The sequence below is a fragment of the Scyliorhinus canicula genome, chromosome 9 (assembly GCF_902713615.1).
Source record: "Scyliorhinus canicula chromosome 9, sScyCan1.1, whole genome shotgun sequence".
In the NCBI taxonomy this organism is placed as follows: Eukaryota; Metazoa; Chordata; class Chondrichthyes; order Carcharhiniformes; family Scyliorhinidae; genus Scyliorhinus; species Scyliorhinus canicula.
Window position 1 is genome coordinate 118999601 of NC_052154.1, and position 18019 is coordinate 119017619.

The window sequence follows — 18019 nt, forward strand, 5'->3', positions numbered from 1 at the left end:
TTGTTAGCTCCCTGTCTGAAGACAATCACTGCCTTCCAGAGATAACCAAAACATTTTAGGTCAGCAATTCCATTAGCTGCCTTGCCCACAGAGTGGAAAGGCCCTGTTCATAGTCTTCAGTGAAATGGTGTACGATCAGGCCTGAAACGTCAACCAGGGATTATTTTTTCCCCGCTGGCTGCGTTCCCCCCCCCTCTCTCTCCCTTGGCTGAATTTTTAAAAAAGATAAATGGCATCACTCATAACATGGATACAATGTTAAGTACACACAGAATAATGCAGTACAGAAGAGGCCCTTTGGCCCATTCAGTCTGTGCCAATGCATGAAAAACACCTGACCTGCCGGCCTAATCCCTTTTGCCAGCATTTGGCCCCATAGCCTTGAATGCTATGCTAACATTGCCAACTATTGTTTTAGTTACAAAATGGAAGAATGAAACCCATTTGAATTTTTAAAAATTAAAAAAAATTCAAGACAACCCCAAGATTTCTCAACATTCTGTATACAGCGCATCACTACCAGATCGAGGAGAAGCCAAGCTTTCTAATGAAAGAAATCCTTGTAGTTTTGAAGTGAACAATTCAGCATCCACCATTCAAGATCAAAGGACATAGTTGTTTAACTTTTTAAATAATTTGGAACTGACAACTAGCATTTTAACCCTTGCCTGTCTGAGCCAATTGATTTGGGATTATTATTTTTCTTTTAAGTTCTTCACTACTAATAGGCCCCGAAAATCCACCACAGCTTTGCACCAAAGGTTATGAATAAAAAAAAACACAAGCTCAGAAGGACAGACTTGTAGGCATGTGTATTTTTTAAAACACATCCTTTAAATTACCTAGTTACTCAGCAACTATGCAGTAGTTACTGATTGATGATAATACTGGAGACTGGGCCAAGGATCATCTGTACCCAGCCAATTATCCAAAGTATGTACACCCTTAAAAGCTGCCAATCATAGTGCTCATTAGAACTCTAGATGGTCATACCGAAAGAAAGATACCACAAACTACTCCAGTTAAAAGCAGATGTATATTCTTCAAATTTAATACACAGCGAGCCCACCAGACACAAGGAAAGACAGAATAGAGACAGAACAGAGTTGAAAGAGAAAATCATGCAACTGCAGTTTTTAAACATTATATTACAAGAGTGAAAAAAGTAATACAGCTCGTCAATGGGGAGGTACTGTTAACACTTTTGGAATTTATATTGAACTTATGATTTCTCATTACGTGATGTTGACAGACATAGTATTTAGTCTCCCCCCATCCCAGTACTAACAAACAACAAGGTCCTCCAGCAAGGTTCAAGGCAGACGACCCTGACCTATACAAGAAATCCACGTACGACCTCCGCAAAGCCATCCGAGATGCCAAGAGAGAATATCAAACCAAGCTAGAGTCACAGACAGACTCTCAGCGGTTGTGGCAAAGACTAAACAACATAATGGGCTGCAAAACGAAGCCGAGCAGTATCTCTGGTAGCAGCGCACCATTCCCGATTAACTCAATGCATTCTATGCTCGTTCGAGCAGGTAACCAAGAATCCGTTGTAGAGTGCCCCAGCAGCCCATAGTTCACCCATACCCACCATCACAGCTTCCGAAGTCAGATCGGCCTTCCTGAAAGTGAACACGCGGACGGCGACGGGCCCGGACGGGATCCCTGGCCGTGCATTCAGAGCCTGTGCGGACCAGCTGGCAGAGGTATTCACAGACATCTTTAACCTGTCCCTACTCCATTCCAATGTCCCCACCTGCTTCAAGAGGACCACCATCATACCGGTACCAAAGAAGTACCAGGCAACATGCCTCAATGACTACCGCCCGGTGGCCCTGACTTCAGTCGTAATGAAGTGCTTCGAGAGGCTGATCATGAAGTGCATCACCTCCATACTCCCGGAACGCCTTTGTCCACTGCAATTCGCATACCGTCGCAACTGGTCCACATCAGACGCAATTTCCCAGGCCCTACACTCATCTCTAGAGCATCTCGAAAACAAGGACTCCTACATCAGACTCCTATTTATTGACTACAGCTCCGCCTTCAACACCATAATCCCAGCGAAGCTCATATCAAACCTCCAAAACCTAGGACTTGGCTCTCCACTCTGCAACTGGATCCTCGATTTTCTGACGAACAGACCACAATCAGTAAGAATGAACACCGACACCTCCTCCACAATAGTCCTCAATACCAGGGCCCCGCAAGGCTGCGTACTTAGCCCCCTACTCTACTCCCTGTACACACACGACTGCGTGGCAAAACTTGGTTCCAACTCCATCTACAAGTTTGCTGACAATACGGCCATTATGGGCTGAATCTCGAATAACGACGAGTCAGAATAAAGAGGGAGATAGAGAACGTAGTGGAGTGGTGTAACGACAACAATCTCTCCCTCAATAACGGCAAAACTAAAGAGCTGGTCATTGACTTCAGGACGCAAAGTACTGTACACACCCCTGTCAGCATCAATGGGGCCGAGGTGGAGATGGTTAGCAGTTTCAAATCCCTAGGGGTGCACATCTCCAAAAATCGGTCCTGGTCCACTCACGGCGACGCTGTCACCAAGAAAGCACAACAGCACTTATACTTCCTCAGGAAACTAAGGAAATTCGGCATGTCCACATTAACCCTTACCAACTTTTACAGATGCACTATAGAAAGCATCCTATCGGGCTGTATCACAGCCTGGTATGGCAACTGCTCGGCTCAGGACTGCAAGAAACTTCAAAGAGTCGTGAATACCGCCCACTCCATCACACAAACCTGCCTCCCATACATGGACTCTATCTACATCTCCCGCTGCCTGGGGAAAGCGGGCAGCACAATCAAAGATCCCTCCCACCCGGCTTACTCACTCTTCCAACTTCTTCCATTGGGCAGGAGATACAGAAGTCTGAGAACACGCACGAACAGACTCCAAAACAGCTTCTTCCCCATTGTCACCAGACTCCTAAATGACCCTCTTATTGACTGACCTCATTAACACTACACCCTGTATGCTTCATCCGATGCCAATGCTTATGTAGTTACATTGTATATCTTGTGTTGCCCTATTTTGTATTTTCTTGAATTTTGTTTAATTCCCTTTTCTTCCCAAATACTGAATGATCTGTTGAGCAGCTTGCAGAAAAATACTTTTCATTGTACCTCGGTACACGTGACAATAAACAAATCCAATCCAATCCCTCCTCCCCAGTACCAAGAAATAACAAAGTCATCCGCACCACTGAGGAACTGACGAAGAATACAAACAACAAAATGGAACCAAAATACAACCTAGTTTCTGTCGGATGTGTATTACAGCCATCCCTTTTTGCATCCTGCAAAAGTTCTGATGCACTATGCTCCCAGTCAAATGAGGAAAAGAATCACAAACTGAATTAGCTGTTACTTGTGTCTTAACAACATTAGATGCAAAGGACATCCATGCATTTATTGCAATCAGCTGTAATAAAGGGTCTGACGCACAGTGGCATTAAATGACAAAGTGGTTTCATGCACAAAAATTTTTTTTTGTTTAAACTGACAAAACTTCAAAAATGTGTATACTTTTTAAAACAAAAACCGAGGCATGACAAATATAGAAATGCTTCAAGTACACAACAATGGACTGGGGTTACAGTCCAAACAAGGGGTGCCTTGAAGTTTATTAAACGCAATCCAAAGGTGGAGTGTACTCCCAGTTAAAGTATTTTATTGCCAATGCAATATACTGAGACTCCCTACCTTGCTAGCTCCATTGTTGTCATCCAGAGAGCGCTGGATGAAGTAGACCAGCGAGTCCACTAAACCTTTACATTCCCGCATTTTCTGACGGGTTTCCTCTTTTGCAGAGCTCAGGTTTCTGTACAAAATATGGAATTAACATTAGGATTATTGTTCATACCAAAGCAAATATTGAGAAACAAAAGATTTATTGAAAGGGGACCATTGATTAAACACTGCCCAGTGACATTACTGTCACAGTATTTCCAGGTACCACATGATAAAACATCGCTCAATAACTCATCTTTCCTTACTATAATCAGTGTAATTGGGGCAGACAAGTTAGAACTTCCATTTCTCTATAGCCAACTACCAATGGTATTCCCAGCATTAGTTCACAAACCACACATTCTGTAGGACCGGCCTGTTCATGTAAAGCTCCCCAAGTTTGTAGCAGCTCATTGTGGTGATAACCACTGTAGATATGCATACTTGCAGTCGGGGGATGTATGGCTGTACCTGTAATACAGGTTCCTCCGGTAAGCCCCTGCCGGCTAGCTCCGCCCACAGGGAGCTTGTGTATAAATATGCGTGCGAGTCACTCAGACCCTAGTCTACAGTTGCAGCCGGAGGAATAGCATCACACAGCAATAAAGCCTCGATTGAACTTGTCTCTCGTCTTTGAGTGCAATTGTTAGCGCCACACTCATCCACTGATTAATTTCACCATTCCAGCACAAGCTATCAAGTGCCCCCTCTGTCACCACGGGCTGCAAATTGTTGCATTGCTGGTGAAAGAGGAACTTAACGTAATAGCGAGTACGGATATTTGCTGCGACAATGTAGAATCTGTATGGGCAGAATTGAAAAACACCAAAGGACAAAAAATGTTTGTGGTGATGTTGGGAATAGCATTAAAACAGGAAATGAGATGCATGTGATAAAAGGACCATCTGTAATAATGGTGACTTTAATCTGCATATAAATTGGGCTAATCAAATTAGTAATAATGTTGGAGGAGGAAGAATTTCTGGAGTGTATGTGGGATGGTTTTCTGCACCAATACATTTGAGGAACCAACGACAGAACATGCCATCCGAGACTGGGTATTGTGTAACGAGAAAGGAATAATTGACTTTCTAGTTGCCTGAGGTTCCTTGGGGATGAGCGACTATAATATGATAGAATTCATACCAAGATGGAGAGTGATGTAGTTGATTCTGAGATGTGGCTCTTGAATCAAAATAAAAGAAACTTATGATGGTATGAGGTGCGAGTTGACTATGATGGATTGGGGAATAATTACTTAAAGGGATGATGGTGGGCAGGCAATAGCGAACATTCAAGGAGCACATGGGTGAAAAAGCAACAATTGTTCATTCCTGACTGTGCAAAAGTGTAAAGGGAAAAGTGGCCAAATCATGGCTTACAAGGGAAATTATGGAGATGATATTAGATCCAAGGAAGAGGCATACACATTGGCCAGAAGAAACAGTAGACCCGAGGATTGGGAACAGTTTGGAATTCAGCAAAGGAGGACAAATGGTTTATTAATTAGGGTGGTATGGCAGGTATCATTGCTGCCTTACAGCACCAGGGATGCAGGTTTGATTCCAGTCTTGGATGACTGTCTGTGTGGAGCTCGCCTGTTCTCCCAGAGTGTGTCTGTATGTGGAGTTTGTATGTTCTCCTGCTGTCTGCATGGGATTCCTCTGGCTGCTCCGGTTTTCTCCCACAGTCCAAAGATGTGCCGATTAGGTGGACAGGCCTTGATCAATGCATGGGATTACAGGAATGGGATGGAGGAGTGGCTCTTTCAGAGGGCCGGTGCAGACTCAAATGGACCAAATGGCCTCCGTCTGCAACCATAGGGATTCTATGGATTAAGAATGGGTAAATAGAGTACGAGTATAAGCCTGCGGGGAACTAATAACTGACTGTAAGAGTTTCTATAGGTATGCAAAAAGAAAAAGATTGGTGAATACAAATGTAGGTCCCTTACAGTCAGAAGCAGGGAAATTTAGAATTGGGAACAAAGAACTGGCTGGTCAACTAAATACATACTTTGGTTTTCGTCACAAAGGATCAAATAATGTACCAAAAATGTTGGGGACCACAGGGTTTAGGGAGAGGGAGGAACTGAAGGAAATCAATTGTGTTGGGAAAATTAATGGGATTGAAGGTCAATAAAACCCAGCGCCTGAATCTCTTTAAGGATGTGGCCCTAGAAACAGTGGGTGCATTGGTGGTCATCTTCCCAAGATTCTATACTCTGGAAGAGTTCCTACAGATTTGAAGGTAGCTAATGTAACCCTACTAATTAAAAAGGAAGATGGAGAGAAAGCAAGGAATCATAGACTAATCAGCCTGACATCGGTAGTGGAGAAAGTGCTAGAGTTCATCATAAAAGATTTAATAACAGAGCACTTGGAAACAACGGAAGGATCAGACAAGTCATGAATTTACTAAAGGGAAATCCCATCTGATAAATCTACTGAAACTCTTTAGGAGGTAACTAGTAAATTAGATGAGGAGGAGTTAGTAGAAGTGGACTTACAAAAGGTTTTCACAAAAAGTCCCACATAAGATATTACCATGTAAAATTAAAGCACATTGGAATGGGGTCTTGTATTGAGACAGATAGAAAACTGGTTGGCAGACAGGAAACAAAAACGGTTATAATAAATTAGCCTTTTGTCAAATGGCAAACTGTGACTAGTGGTGTACTGCAAGGATCAATGCTAGGACCCCAGCTATTCACAATATATATTAATAATTTAGATGAGGGAACTAAATGTAATATCTCCAAATTTACATATGGACACAAAGCTGGGAGGTAGGTGAACGGTTAGGAGGATGTAGAGATCCTTCAGTGTGATTTGACAAGTTGAGTGAATGGGCAAATGCATGGTAGATGCAGTATAATGTTGATAATTGCAAAGTTATTCACTTTGATGGCAAAATCAGAAAGACAGATTATTACCCGAATGGCGACAGATTGAGAGGGGGCAATATGCAATGGGACCTGGGTGTCACCGTACACCAGTCGCTGAAGGTAAGCATGCAGGTGCAGCAGGCAAAGAAGACAAATGGTATGATGGCCTTCATAGCGAGAGGACTCGAGTACAGGAGCAGGGATGTCTTGTTGCAATTATACAGGACCTTGGTGAGATCACACCTGGAATATTGTGCGCTTTTGGCCTCTTTATCTGAGGAAGGATGTTCTTACTGTAGAGTGTGCAGCAAATGTTTACCAGACTGATCATTGGGGTGGCAGGACTGATGTAGGAGGAGATTGAGTTGGTTAGAATTATATTTACTGGAGTTTAGAAGAATGTGTTGGGGGGGGGGGGGGGGGAAAGATGAGGAAGGATCCAAATAGAAACCTATAACATTCTAACAGGACTAGACAAGGTAGATGCTGAAAGGATGTTCCCGATGACAGAAGAGCCCAGAACCAAGGGTCACAGTTTAAGGGGTCACAGTTTAAGGGGTCACAGTTTAAGGGGTCACAGTTTAAGGGGTCACAGTTTAAGGGGTCACAGTTTAAGGGGTCACAGTTTAAGGGGTCACAGTTTAAGGGGTCACAGTTTAAGGGGTCACAGTTTAAGGGGGCAAATCATTTAGGACTGAGAGGAGGAGGAATTTCTTCACTCAGAAGTGGTCAACCTGTGGAATTTGCTACAATAGAAACCAGTCGAGACCAAAACATGTTTTCAAGGAGGAGTTAGAAATAATTCAGGGGAAAAGAGATCAAAGGATATGGGGGGGGGAGGGGGGGTTAAAGGGGAAAAGCAGGCTTCTCAGTTCGATAATCAGCCGTGATCATAATGAATGGCGGAGTGGGCTTGAAGGGCTGATTGGCCTATTCCTGCTCCTATTTTTTATGCTTTGCTCTGAAATCTCATGGACAACTAGGAAAACTGTAAATATATTTTTTTGAAAAAATAATTTTGATGATTTTGCAGAGGGTTGGTGGTCAAGACCTATGTCATAGATTGATATCCTCCAGATTTATGTCCACCTTTGGCTCCAGCTCAAGGTGTCAAAAACCTGATAACCTCCTTAACAGTCGGAAGGCATTTTCTTAGGAGGAAGAAGGATAGTGGGGAATAAATTTTGTCGTGGCTAGGATAGCAACCCAAGAGATTGTTGTCTGTCCTTTATAAATGGGGAAATGGGATGGAAATTTAAAGAGGCATAGAATTTTGTAAACTATATGAATTTCTGACTTCAGTTCCAGAGATGTGAGAGTGTACAAATTTAAGCACTTGATTTACATAAAAAGTGCTTATGGCATTGGTGAAAGCAGCAAGTTATAAGTTCCAAAAATACACGGCATGAAACAGTACCGAACGTAGCCAGTGGTATTGTAGAAGATATCATCGTCAGATTGCAGGACATTCACACTATTACTCCAGCCCGAGGTCGGCGCAAGGATTTGTTCTGTAATTTCCTCTAATGTATCTTGAGCTAGAGTTTTCTTCAGATTCTCACTGGAAGACAGATTCCACAGGATTCCTAAACAGAGAGAAATATTAAGTTCAACATATTAGTCCTCCCAAGTGTCTCATTTCGCACTTGCCTACACCGAGGTCCATCTGCCATATTCTGCCTATTTGACCATCCTGAAGTGTACAATGATCCGCACCATGATCTACTGTACTGCAAAGTTTCATATTATCTGCTCAATTAAAACCAATGAACATTGTATCCAGTCAGACAGCCTTTTCCAATTGTCTGCAGATCATTCTACAGAAATTCCAACTTGGCCTGTCTGTGTTGGGGGTGGAAGTCAAAGATACGCATTTCTTGGCGGCACGGTGGCGCAGATGCTAGCACTGGTTCGATACTGGCCCCAGGTCACTGTCCAGGTGGAGTTTGCACATTCTTCCCGTGTCTGCGTGGATCTCACCCCCACAATCCAAAGATGTGCCGTGTAGGCGGATTGGTCACGCTAAATTGCCCATTAATTTAAAACAAAAGAATAGAGTACTTTTTTTTTTAATTTAAAGAAATACCCATTTCTGATAGAGCACACACACTCAGAATTAAGTTATTATATCCAGAAGTTAGAATCATAGAATCTCTCTACAGTGCAGGAGGCCGCCATTCGGCCGATCGAATTTGCACTGGCCCTCTGAAAGAGTACCCAACCTAGGCCCTCTTCACTGGCCCATAACCCGCAACAGCACAATCCTGTACATCCCTGGACAATAAGGCGCACTTTTATCATGGCCAACACATGTTACCTGTCCTTTGATAACTGTGGGAGGAAACCGGAGCACCCGGAGGAAACCCACGCAGACACGGGGAGAAAGTGTAAACTTCACACAGTCACCCAAACCAGAATTGAACCCGGATTTCTGGCGCTATGAGGCAGCAATGCAAGGGGAAAACAAACTTTGGGCAGGGTAAAGGGTGCAAACCCATGGACTTATTTAGGAAACATTGGTATGTGCTTCAGACTCTTTTGAGATGGGTGAACTGAGATGGGTGATACAGCATTTATAATGTAAGAATATGGTATTTGTACTAAATGTGGTAGTATCATCTAAAGGCAACTAAATCAAATGATTGTGCAGCAACCATTTGCAATTTTATGGGATGGTTCTCTTATTTAGATAACATACAAATCTTTCTCCTGTGGTACACCAGTAGAACTTCTGTTTTCCATTTGGCAATTCAGTTCATGACTCTTTATTTAAAGTATCTTGTAGAGATGTAAATTGCTCATGTTTCTTGTAATTGCTTGAATTTCGTGAGAAGTGAGAATTCAAATTATATAAGCAGCACCTGAACATGAATCCTGTAGCCTCAGATTTTTTTTAAACAAACAATTTTAGTGAGGTATTTTAGGCATATAGAAAAAGCGACATTATACCGCACAAAATAAAGTCAAGTCAAATTAAACAGTGTAAACTATGGCTCTGTTCACGCACGGACCTGCCTCAAAATCCCCCTACTCTACTCTAGCCAAGCCCCCCCCCCCCCCCCCACCCCCCACTGCTGACGCTTACTCCTCTGCGAAGTCAATAAATGGCTGCCACCTTCGGGCGAACCCTAGTAGCGAACGTCTCAAGGCAAACTTGACTTTCTCTGGGCCAAGAAAGTTTGCCATGTCTGATAGCCATATCTCAGCCATCGGGGGCTTTGAGTCCCTCTGTGCTAACAGTACTCGTCGCCTGGGCTACCGGGGAAGCAAAGGCCAGAACGTCGGCCTCTCTCTCTTCCTGGACTCCCAGATCCTCCGAAACCCCAAAGATCGCCACTTCAGGGCTCATTACCACCCCCAGTTTTCAATACCCGGGACATGACATCTGCGAATCCCTGCCAATACCCCATGCTCGGAAAGCTCCCTTCCAGGAACAGATCCCCCATCCTCACAATCCCCGCCCACTTCCACAGTCGATACCCCCCGTACATGTTCCCTGGGGCAAATCGGTGGTTGCCACAGATTGGGGTGCACACCGATGCTCTTGCCTCCCCTATATGCCTCCTCCACTGGACCCAGACCCGAAGAGCCACCACCACTATCGAGCTGGTGGAGTACCGTGCCGGCGGAAGAGGCAGAGGTGCCGTGACAAGGGCTGCCAAGCTAGTGCCCCTGCACGAAGCAGCCTCCATCTGCTCCCAAACCAACCCCGCACCCACCATCCATTTCCTTATCATCGCTATATTGGCCGCCCAGTAATAGTTGCTGAAGTTCGGCAATGCCAGACCCCCTTCTCCTCTGTTCCTTTCAAGCATCACCCTCTTCACCAGCAGGGACTTCCCGGCCAATACAAATCCCAGAATAATTTTATTCAGCCTCTTAAAGAAGGACCGCGGGATAAAGATGGGGCGACACTGAAAAACAAACAAGAACCGAAGGAGAATCGTCATCTTAACAGTCTGCACCCTCCCCGCCAATGACAGCGGGAGCGCATCCCACCTCCGGACCTCCTCCCTCACTCGTTCCACCAGTCGGGACAGGTTGAGCTTATGCAACTTGACCCAGTCCCGTGAATCCCCAAATATCGGAAACTCTCCCCCACTAGCCTGAACGGCAACCCCTTCAGACTACTCTCCTGCCCCCTCGCCTGAATTACAAACAACTCGCTCATAGCCATGTTAAGTTTGTATCCGCAGAACTGGCCAAATTCCCTCAGTGTTGCCATGATACCGTCCATCCCCACCATTGGGTCCGATACATATAAGAGCAGATCATCTGCGTATAATGAGACTCTATATCTGGAGCCTCAGATTAAAAGTCCAATACTCCACATACTTAGCAACCCAGGCTCCTGTTCCTAGGTATACCAAAAATCATAGAGTCCAATGCAGAATCCGACCCATTGAGTGAGTACCGACCCTCCAAAAGAGCCCACTGCCTAAGCCCACTCCCCCACCCTATCCCACAACCCCATTCTCCACATCCCTGACCACTAAGGGGCAGTTTAGCATGGTCAATCCACCTAACCTGTACATCTTTGGACTATGGTAGGAAACCGCCGCAGACACGGGGAGAACGTGCAAACTTCACACAGTCACCCAAGAAGCAATCCCAGATCCATCGTGCCATGAGGCAGCAGTGCTACCACTGTGCCATCACGTCTCTTTTTGCCGTACCAATTGTGAAACCAATTAAGAGCAGAGCATCATTTGAACAAGACACCATCACTCCATCTTGACATCACTTTTTAAGTTTCCTTTGCAATTTATTTTTGTTTGATGTAGTATCCATTTAAAGCACAGCTCTTTCATTTTGTTCCTTGATTTGGTTTAACTGGTTGTCCAAAATGGGATAACTAAAAAAGCAACCCAAAACTTTAAAGGAAATTTAATAAATTAAAAGTAATTTCTGGAGTCGATAATGCACTTACAGTACCACCAGATGCAGAAGGCCTCGAGCGTATCATCACATATTGCCTTTCCAGGGACACCCAAACATGGACACGATAACTTAGTTTATTGCTCAATCCATCAAAAGATCCAGACAGATTTTTAGTTGATCCCTCACGTACCATCTATCCTCAAACGGATTATAACTAGTCTGACCACAATTTGCAAGTGTAACAAGAGAGTCCAACTGGACATAGATCGAACATGGGTATCTGTTGCCTAATTGTGCATGATTAATGTTGGCATTCATATCCCAGATATTAGAACATACAGAAAATCCACAAGCACAATTTGGCAGAAAAACTATGAGGCTTTAGATGGCCGGCCTTCACTAAAATTAATGTAAAATTGACGCTCTGTGCACCACATTTCAACAGCCTCTCATACTGTGGTGTGTACATCTGTACATTGAAAATGCAGAACATTTACAGCATAGTAGTTCATTTGGCCTGTGCCAGCTGAAAAAGAACTATCCAGCTTAATCCGACTTTCCAACTGGTCCATATCTCTGCAATCATGTTTTTTTTTAATGCTGTTGCACATGGGGAGCACATCTTGGGGCAAAGCTGTTTCACTGGTCTATGTGAAGCAAGCCATGGCACTTCAGAAACTAGTGCGGCCATCCTTTTAAAAATAAATTTGGCATATCCAATTATTTTTTTCCCCAATTAAGGGGCAATTTAGTGTGGCCAACTCACCTACATCTTTGGGTTGTAGGGGTTAGACCCATGCAGAGACAGGGAGAATGTGCAAACTCCTCATGGACAATGACCCGGTGCCAGGATCGAACCGAGGTACTAAGCGGCGTGAGGCAGCAGTGCTAATCACTGCGTCACCATGTCACCCTGGATGACAGCCACCCCGAGGCAACTTGAAATTTACATTACTCGAAAGTTCAAGGCAAAGCCAGCCCCTTTGCGAGCAGGTACTACCTTAGAATACATGAGCAGCACCTAGTTTGCATTATCACATTGGAGCTATTGTTGACGGGGCACAACAATACATGTGCACCCTAAAATGACATAGGGTTCATTACCAACAATCCCTAGCTTGGAGAAAATACCCCATCCTGGAGTACCCAAGATGAGAGGGTTATCTTACAAGAATAGACAGAATGGGCCTGAAACGAAAGAGAAAATGCTGGAAAACCTCAGCAAGTCTGGCAGCATCTGTAGGGCGAGAAAAGAGCTAACAGTGAGTAATTTGCTTTTATACAGACTGGGTCTGTATCCATTGGAGTTTAAATGATTGAGAGGTAATCTTATTGAGGCATACAAGATCTTGAGGGGACTTGATCTTTATTAGTGTCACAAGTAGGCTTACAGTAACACTGCAATGAAGTTACCGTGAAAATCCCCTAGTCGCCACACTCCAGTGCCTGTTCAGGTTCACGGAGGGGGAATTCAGAATGTCCAATTCACCTAACAAGCACATCTTTCGGGACTTGTGGGAGGAAACCGGAGCACCCGGAGGAAGCCCATGCAGACACGGAGAGAATGTGCAAACTCCGCACAGACGGTGACCCAAGCAGGGAATCGAACCCGGATCCCTGGCGCTGTGAAGCTTGCCAGGATGGATACTGAAAGATATGTTACCACATGTGAAGAGAATAGAACTGGGGGCACGTTTTAAAAATAATGGTTTTTCCATTTAAGATGGAGATGAGGGGAAAAGTTTTGAAACACAAGCTAGAGAATTTTTAAGGGCTTTAAGGTGACATTGGAGTTGGCCAATGAGGCTAAGGGAGGGTATAGAGACAGAGGGACAATTCCATAGAAGAGTCAAAATTTGGGCAAGCATCTTGTAAGAGATCATTGAAACTCAAAAAAAAAGGCAGCCAAGGTGGGATATTCAGTAGGCCTAATCCCACTTTGGTTCCCGCCTCGGGTTAGATGATTGAGACAGCAGACCCACTTCAGGCACAAAGTGAGGCCTTCTACTGGGAAAATCTCATTTCCCCACAGCCTGATAACAGAGTCAGGATTGCGATTTAGTCAAGCTTCCCAATTCCCATCTCTGACGTGAAAATCCTGCCCTTAAAGTGTTTGACTGAAAACCGATTGATTAACACAAAAGAAAGAGGGGAAGGCAATCTAAAGACTTAAACCCAATGCCATGCCATTTTTGTTGGCTTTGTAATGTTAGACTTATAAATACACCCAACCCTCCACCTCATTGATATTTAAAGCAACCATCGACATATAGGTTTCTGTCATTTCTCAGTAGGCAATATCATAGGGATGTCACCAAATCCAACAGATTGAAGATGACCCAACTTTGATCCCTGGTCTGTGTACAGTTAACATCTATCAGCAATGGGCCTGCTATTTGAAATTAGTGAGGTGGCAGGGGCACCCTGGGTGGTTAGGGAAGTAAAGGACAGTGAAAAGATCCAACTGTTTCAGAGGTCACCTCTTTAAAAAGAGAAAAGTGATTACAAAGCAGTAACAATCTCAGTTAGCAGGGACATAAACCAGAAGAGAGAAACTTTAGCAATTTAAAAAAATTAAATCTTAAGATTAGATTGGGTTCTTGAAATTTCTGAGCCTTCATGGTGAATAAGCAGTCCTGTACAGCTCAACACATTTAGTTTTCAAAAATGATTTTTAAAAATTAGGGCATGAACATTAATTTGCACAGTGAGGTTGAGACAAAGTCTGTGCGGGTCTCACAATGGGGGGGGTTAGAACAATAGGCACAAATCAAGCACTTCTTTCTCAGGTATAGCCAAATATGATTATGTTGACTCACCTGGCTCTAATAGCAAAAGAGATTGAAAGAAACTTCCCTTACTCCTGTTCAATGCACACCCCACCCAGTGATTAAGGAACAGAATGAAGCTGCCACTGCTGTGTGTATAAAGTCTACTGATTTGCCCTCACTAAGCAATTTTACTGGGACGCTGCCCAGAACAAGTTTTCCACCCCCACCACAAACAGGCACAAACAGTTGACATACTGAAGAACATAAGATGACTGAAAAGACTTTTCAATCTGACAAATAGATTCCTGGTTGAATTCATACTTCGGAATCTCATCCCTCAACTGGTTTCTCTCAGCTGCTCCAGGCAGTTCTATATTATCAGTGCCCTCTCTGGTCCAGACATTAGATATGACTAATATTGTCTACTGGGTGTGGTGAATGTATTATGCTAATAATCCACCAGTGTATTTGTATCTGTGCTGTCCCACTAGTATTTGTATATTTGTATCTGTGCTACACTGTTGCCCTTGTGGGCTTCTCCTATGGGCCATTGTATGGCATTATCCATAGGGGAACATATGGGCTCCGCCCATGGCTCCTTCCCCTTGAAGGGAGGTTTAAAGAGCAGTCGACCTGCAGGCAGTTCTCAGCATTGGTTCAGTCACAGGCAGACACTGTTTTAAGTTGATTAAAGCCACGGTTTACTTCTACTCATGTCTCAAGTGAATTGATGGTCGCATCACTGGGCAAGGTGGCATATTTGATGTTTTAGGGCACAAACGTCAGAATTTTAACTGGCATGGATGAAGGGAGGTTGGAGTTTAAACAGTGGGAGGGATTAAACAGAAACTCTGCCCCCCCCAAAGAAAAAATGGGAACCTGTCTGTAATCCTATCTATAATCTTTACTCATCTTCCACTCTGGTAATGCCACTTTTCTCATGTCCTTATAGAAGAGGGAAAACAACAATGGTTATCAGTGAACTTAAGTGCATAATTCACTTACATTTCCCAACACATTGATAAGGTGACTATAAATCTTATAATCACCCAAGTGAATTCCTTGGCTCAACTAAAAAGTCTTTAATTTTTTTCTATTTGGCACTACCTCAGACTTCAGCACAGCTAGAGACAAGCTGTGCATTCCCCTGCTCAGACAGTGGAGATGTCCATGGTGAACATCTTCTGGGATTTTTTTTTAAGCCCAGGGGTCCCTTGTCAAACACTGCCCCGTTCACATCAGCTCAGGGGGGCAGACTCAGTCATAAGGGGTCTAGAATGAAGAGTGGGTGGTCCTTGAAGCAGGTTCCACCTTCATGTGCCCTTTTCTCCACTTTCCCAATCACGGCCGACTGGCCGTAAAAACTGGAAAGGCATTTTGCTGCACTTCAATGAGGTGCAGAACAGCCATGACGAGACTCTCCTCCATTCTGTGCAGGTCACTGGGTCAGTACAAACATGCACTCAGTTGTTTGCCTCCTCGGAGGTGACCATGGGGGTGCGTATCAGCACAAAGGCCAAAGGTGACATGGTGCTCAATGTTTGAGATGGATTCCCCACTCTCTTTCCCAAGGGAACGTCAATGCCTCTGGAAACCATGATAGGACCGCACACATTTTCTGTTACTGCTCCAGAATGGTCCTCTTTTTAGCTGACCCCATTGGCTCAGCATCTGCTAGTTTGCAGTGCGCCCTGCCGACTGACGCAGACTCTCTTTTGCAATCAGCGTCTCCAAAAACTGCTCTCAAGCACATTGGAGACACAATGGCTAACTACAGCACACCAACTTCTGCCCAGTTGAAACCAGGCTCAAATTAGCCATTCTGACCCAGTACATTTTAAATTAGAGCACATTGAGACAATTTCATAAACAAGGTACACCTAACAACTCTGGGGTGAATAAACAGTGACTGTTCCAGGGATTGAACCTCTCAACATCATTACTCAAACGGAAGATTCCTTAAATTATTTCTGAGACTTTTAATATATCTCTTTTCAAAGTTATTTAATCCTGGATTCTTTCCACTTTTTCCAAGTTGCAGTGAAGTACTCATTCAGGAATTTTAGAAACCAAACATGTCCAATGTATGACTGTATCAATTGGCCTGAAGCTAAATACACCCCACCCGCCCTCTCAATATGTTACCTAACATAATGCATGACCTTGAGAAAGCATTGCTCTGTTGTGACTGCAATGTTTTGCAGCAGGAATCCTGGCTGCTCTCATCAGTTTTCTTTGAACCTGCCTCCTCGATCTTCACAAATGAAACCCCAGCAGAATGATGGGACGGTCTACGAGGGTGCAATGTTTGCATTGATGTGCCTCCATGCAGAAGTAGCAGTATAACTCACGAGACTACCAAGAACACTAAAGCACCGAGGTGGGAGACCCTTCCAGAAGGCAGTGAAAGCTCCAACCCTGTCCAGTACAACTCCAGCCCGAGATGCAATTCCTACTAAACAAATCGCACACAGAGAGGAGTGTCATTCTGGAGGAATGTGATCTATTGCTGGCAAAAGGTTCTCTTCTAACAGTATGATACTCAATACTGCTGTTACGATCACTACAATTAACAATTAAGATGATTCAGGTCACATTACATCAAGAGAGAAAGGGAGAGGAAAGAAAGAGAGGTGAAGTGTTGCTCCAAGCTGTTTCAAAGAGGAGATAATGGGTGTATAGCTATATATTGGCGAGGAGTGGTTGCAAGGATGTAATAGGCTCAAAAGGAAGGGGAGACTGTGGGCTATAGTTACAAACTAGAGAAAAGAGCATTTGGCAGTGGTGTAGTTAGAATGGATGAGTCACTAATTTGTGGTTGTAGTCCATGGCTAGAGTTGAGGGATCATTATAGGTTAGAGCGGAGAGGGATTGGCAGGATGTAGTTATAGACTCAAGTGGAGGGAAGAAGGATGGAAGGATACAGGCTAAAGAGGGAACAGGAAATCTGAAGTTATGGGTCAGGCAGAGGAGATGGACAAACTCGTGGGGGTATAATTACCAATTAGGAAAATAAGTGATGTAGTTAATGCTAGGTGAGAAGCATTGGTGAGCACTGCTCTAATCTGGAGAAAAGGGTTGATGAAGATGCAGTTACAGACTATAAGAGGATGGAAGGTGGTTGGGACACAGTTGCAGGTGGGCTTGCTGGCCACATGGTTACACATTAGAGAGTGGTGGAAAGGGTGTACTTTGCACACCAAAGCGAAGGCAGTGTGGAATAACAAAAATGCACAACCAATCTTTATAAACTACGGTTCAAAACAATAAGACCGAGAGGTTTATTGTTCCAGTTTCAGCATTCCTTTTTTTTTCTTGAAGCCACTTCAAATATGGAATGCAACTCCATACACAGCAATAAATTAAGCTAGTCAATGCGCATGAAAATTGGCACAGAAGGGCCAAGAGATAACATACAAATTTAATTACTTTTAATTTGTGCGAATGAAATAAATGTTTCTGACACCCACCCAAGGACATTAATTGCACATGAAATACAACACATGAAATCCTCAGGTTTTAACCCTTTTCAATCCTTGAGTTGGCATTAGTAATTACAAATCTCTGGTGTTATTCCAGTGAGGCTCGTACAGAACCTCAACAAGTTTAGTTCCAAGAGGTATTTGTACTTTGGTCAATGTTGTAATGCCCTTGACAGATTACCACTTATTTAGTCTGCGAGAAGCTTGAGGAGCTAACAATCTTACAAAGGATT

At 43.8% G+C, this 18019-nt stretch overlaps 1 protein-coding gene across 2 annotated transcripts in view; it reads right to left on the minus strand.

Moving 5' to 3' along the window:
- LOC119971634 (plakophilin-3-like) overlaps positions 1-18019 on the minus strand; it is an 82289-nt gene that overhangs the window by 15567 nt on the left and 48703 nt on the right. For both annotated transcript variants that reach the window (XM_038807459.1, XM_038807458.1), the window contains exons 6-7: positions 8070-8238; positions 3739-3856 (exon numbers count right to left, since the gene is read on the minus strand). In XM_038807459.1, the coding sequence (XP_038663387.1) occupies positions 3739-3856; positions 8070-8238 (287 nt within the window). The remainder of the gene's footprint in view (positions 1-3738; positions 3857-8069; positions 8239-18019) is intronic.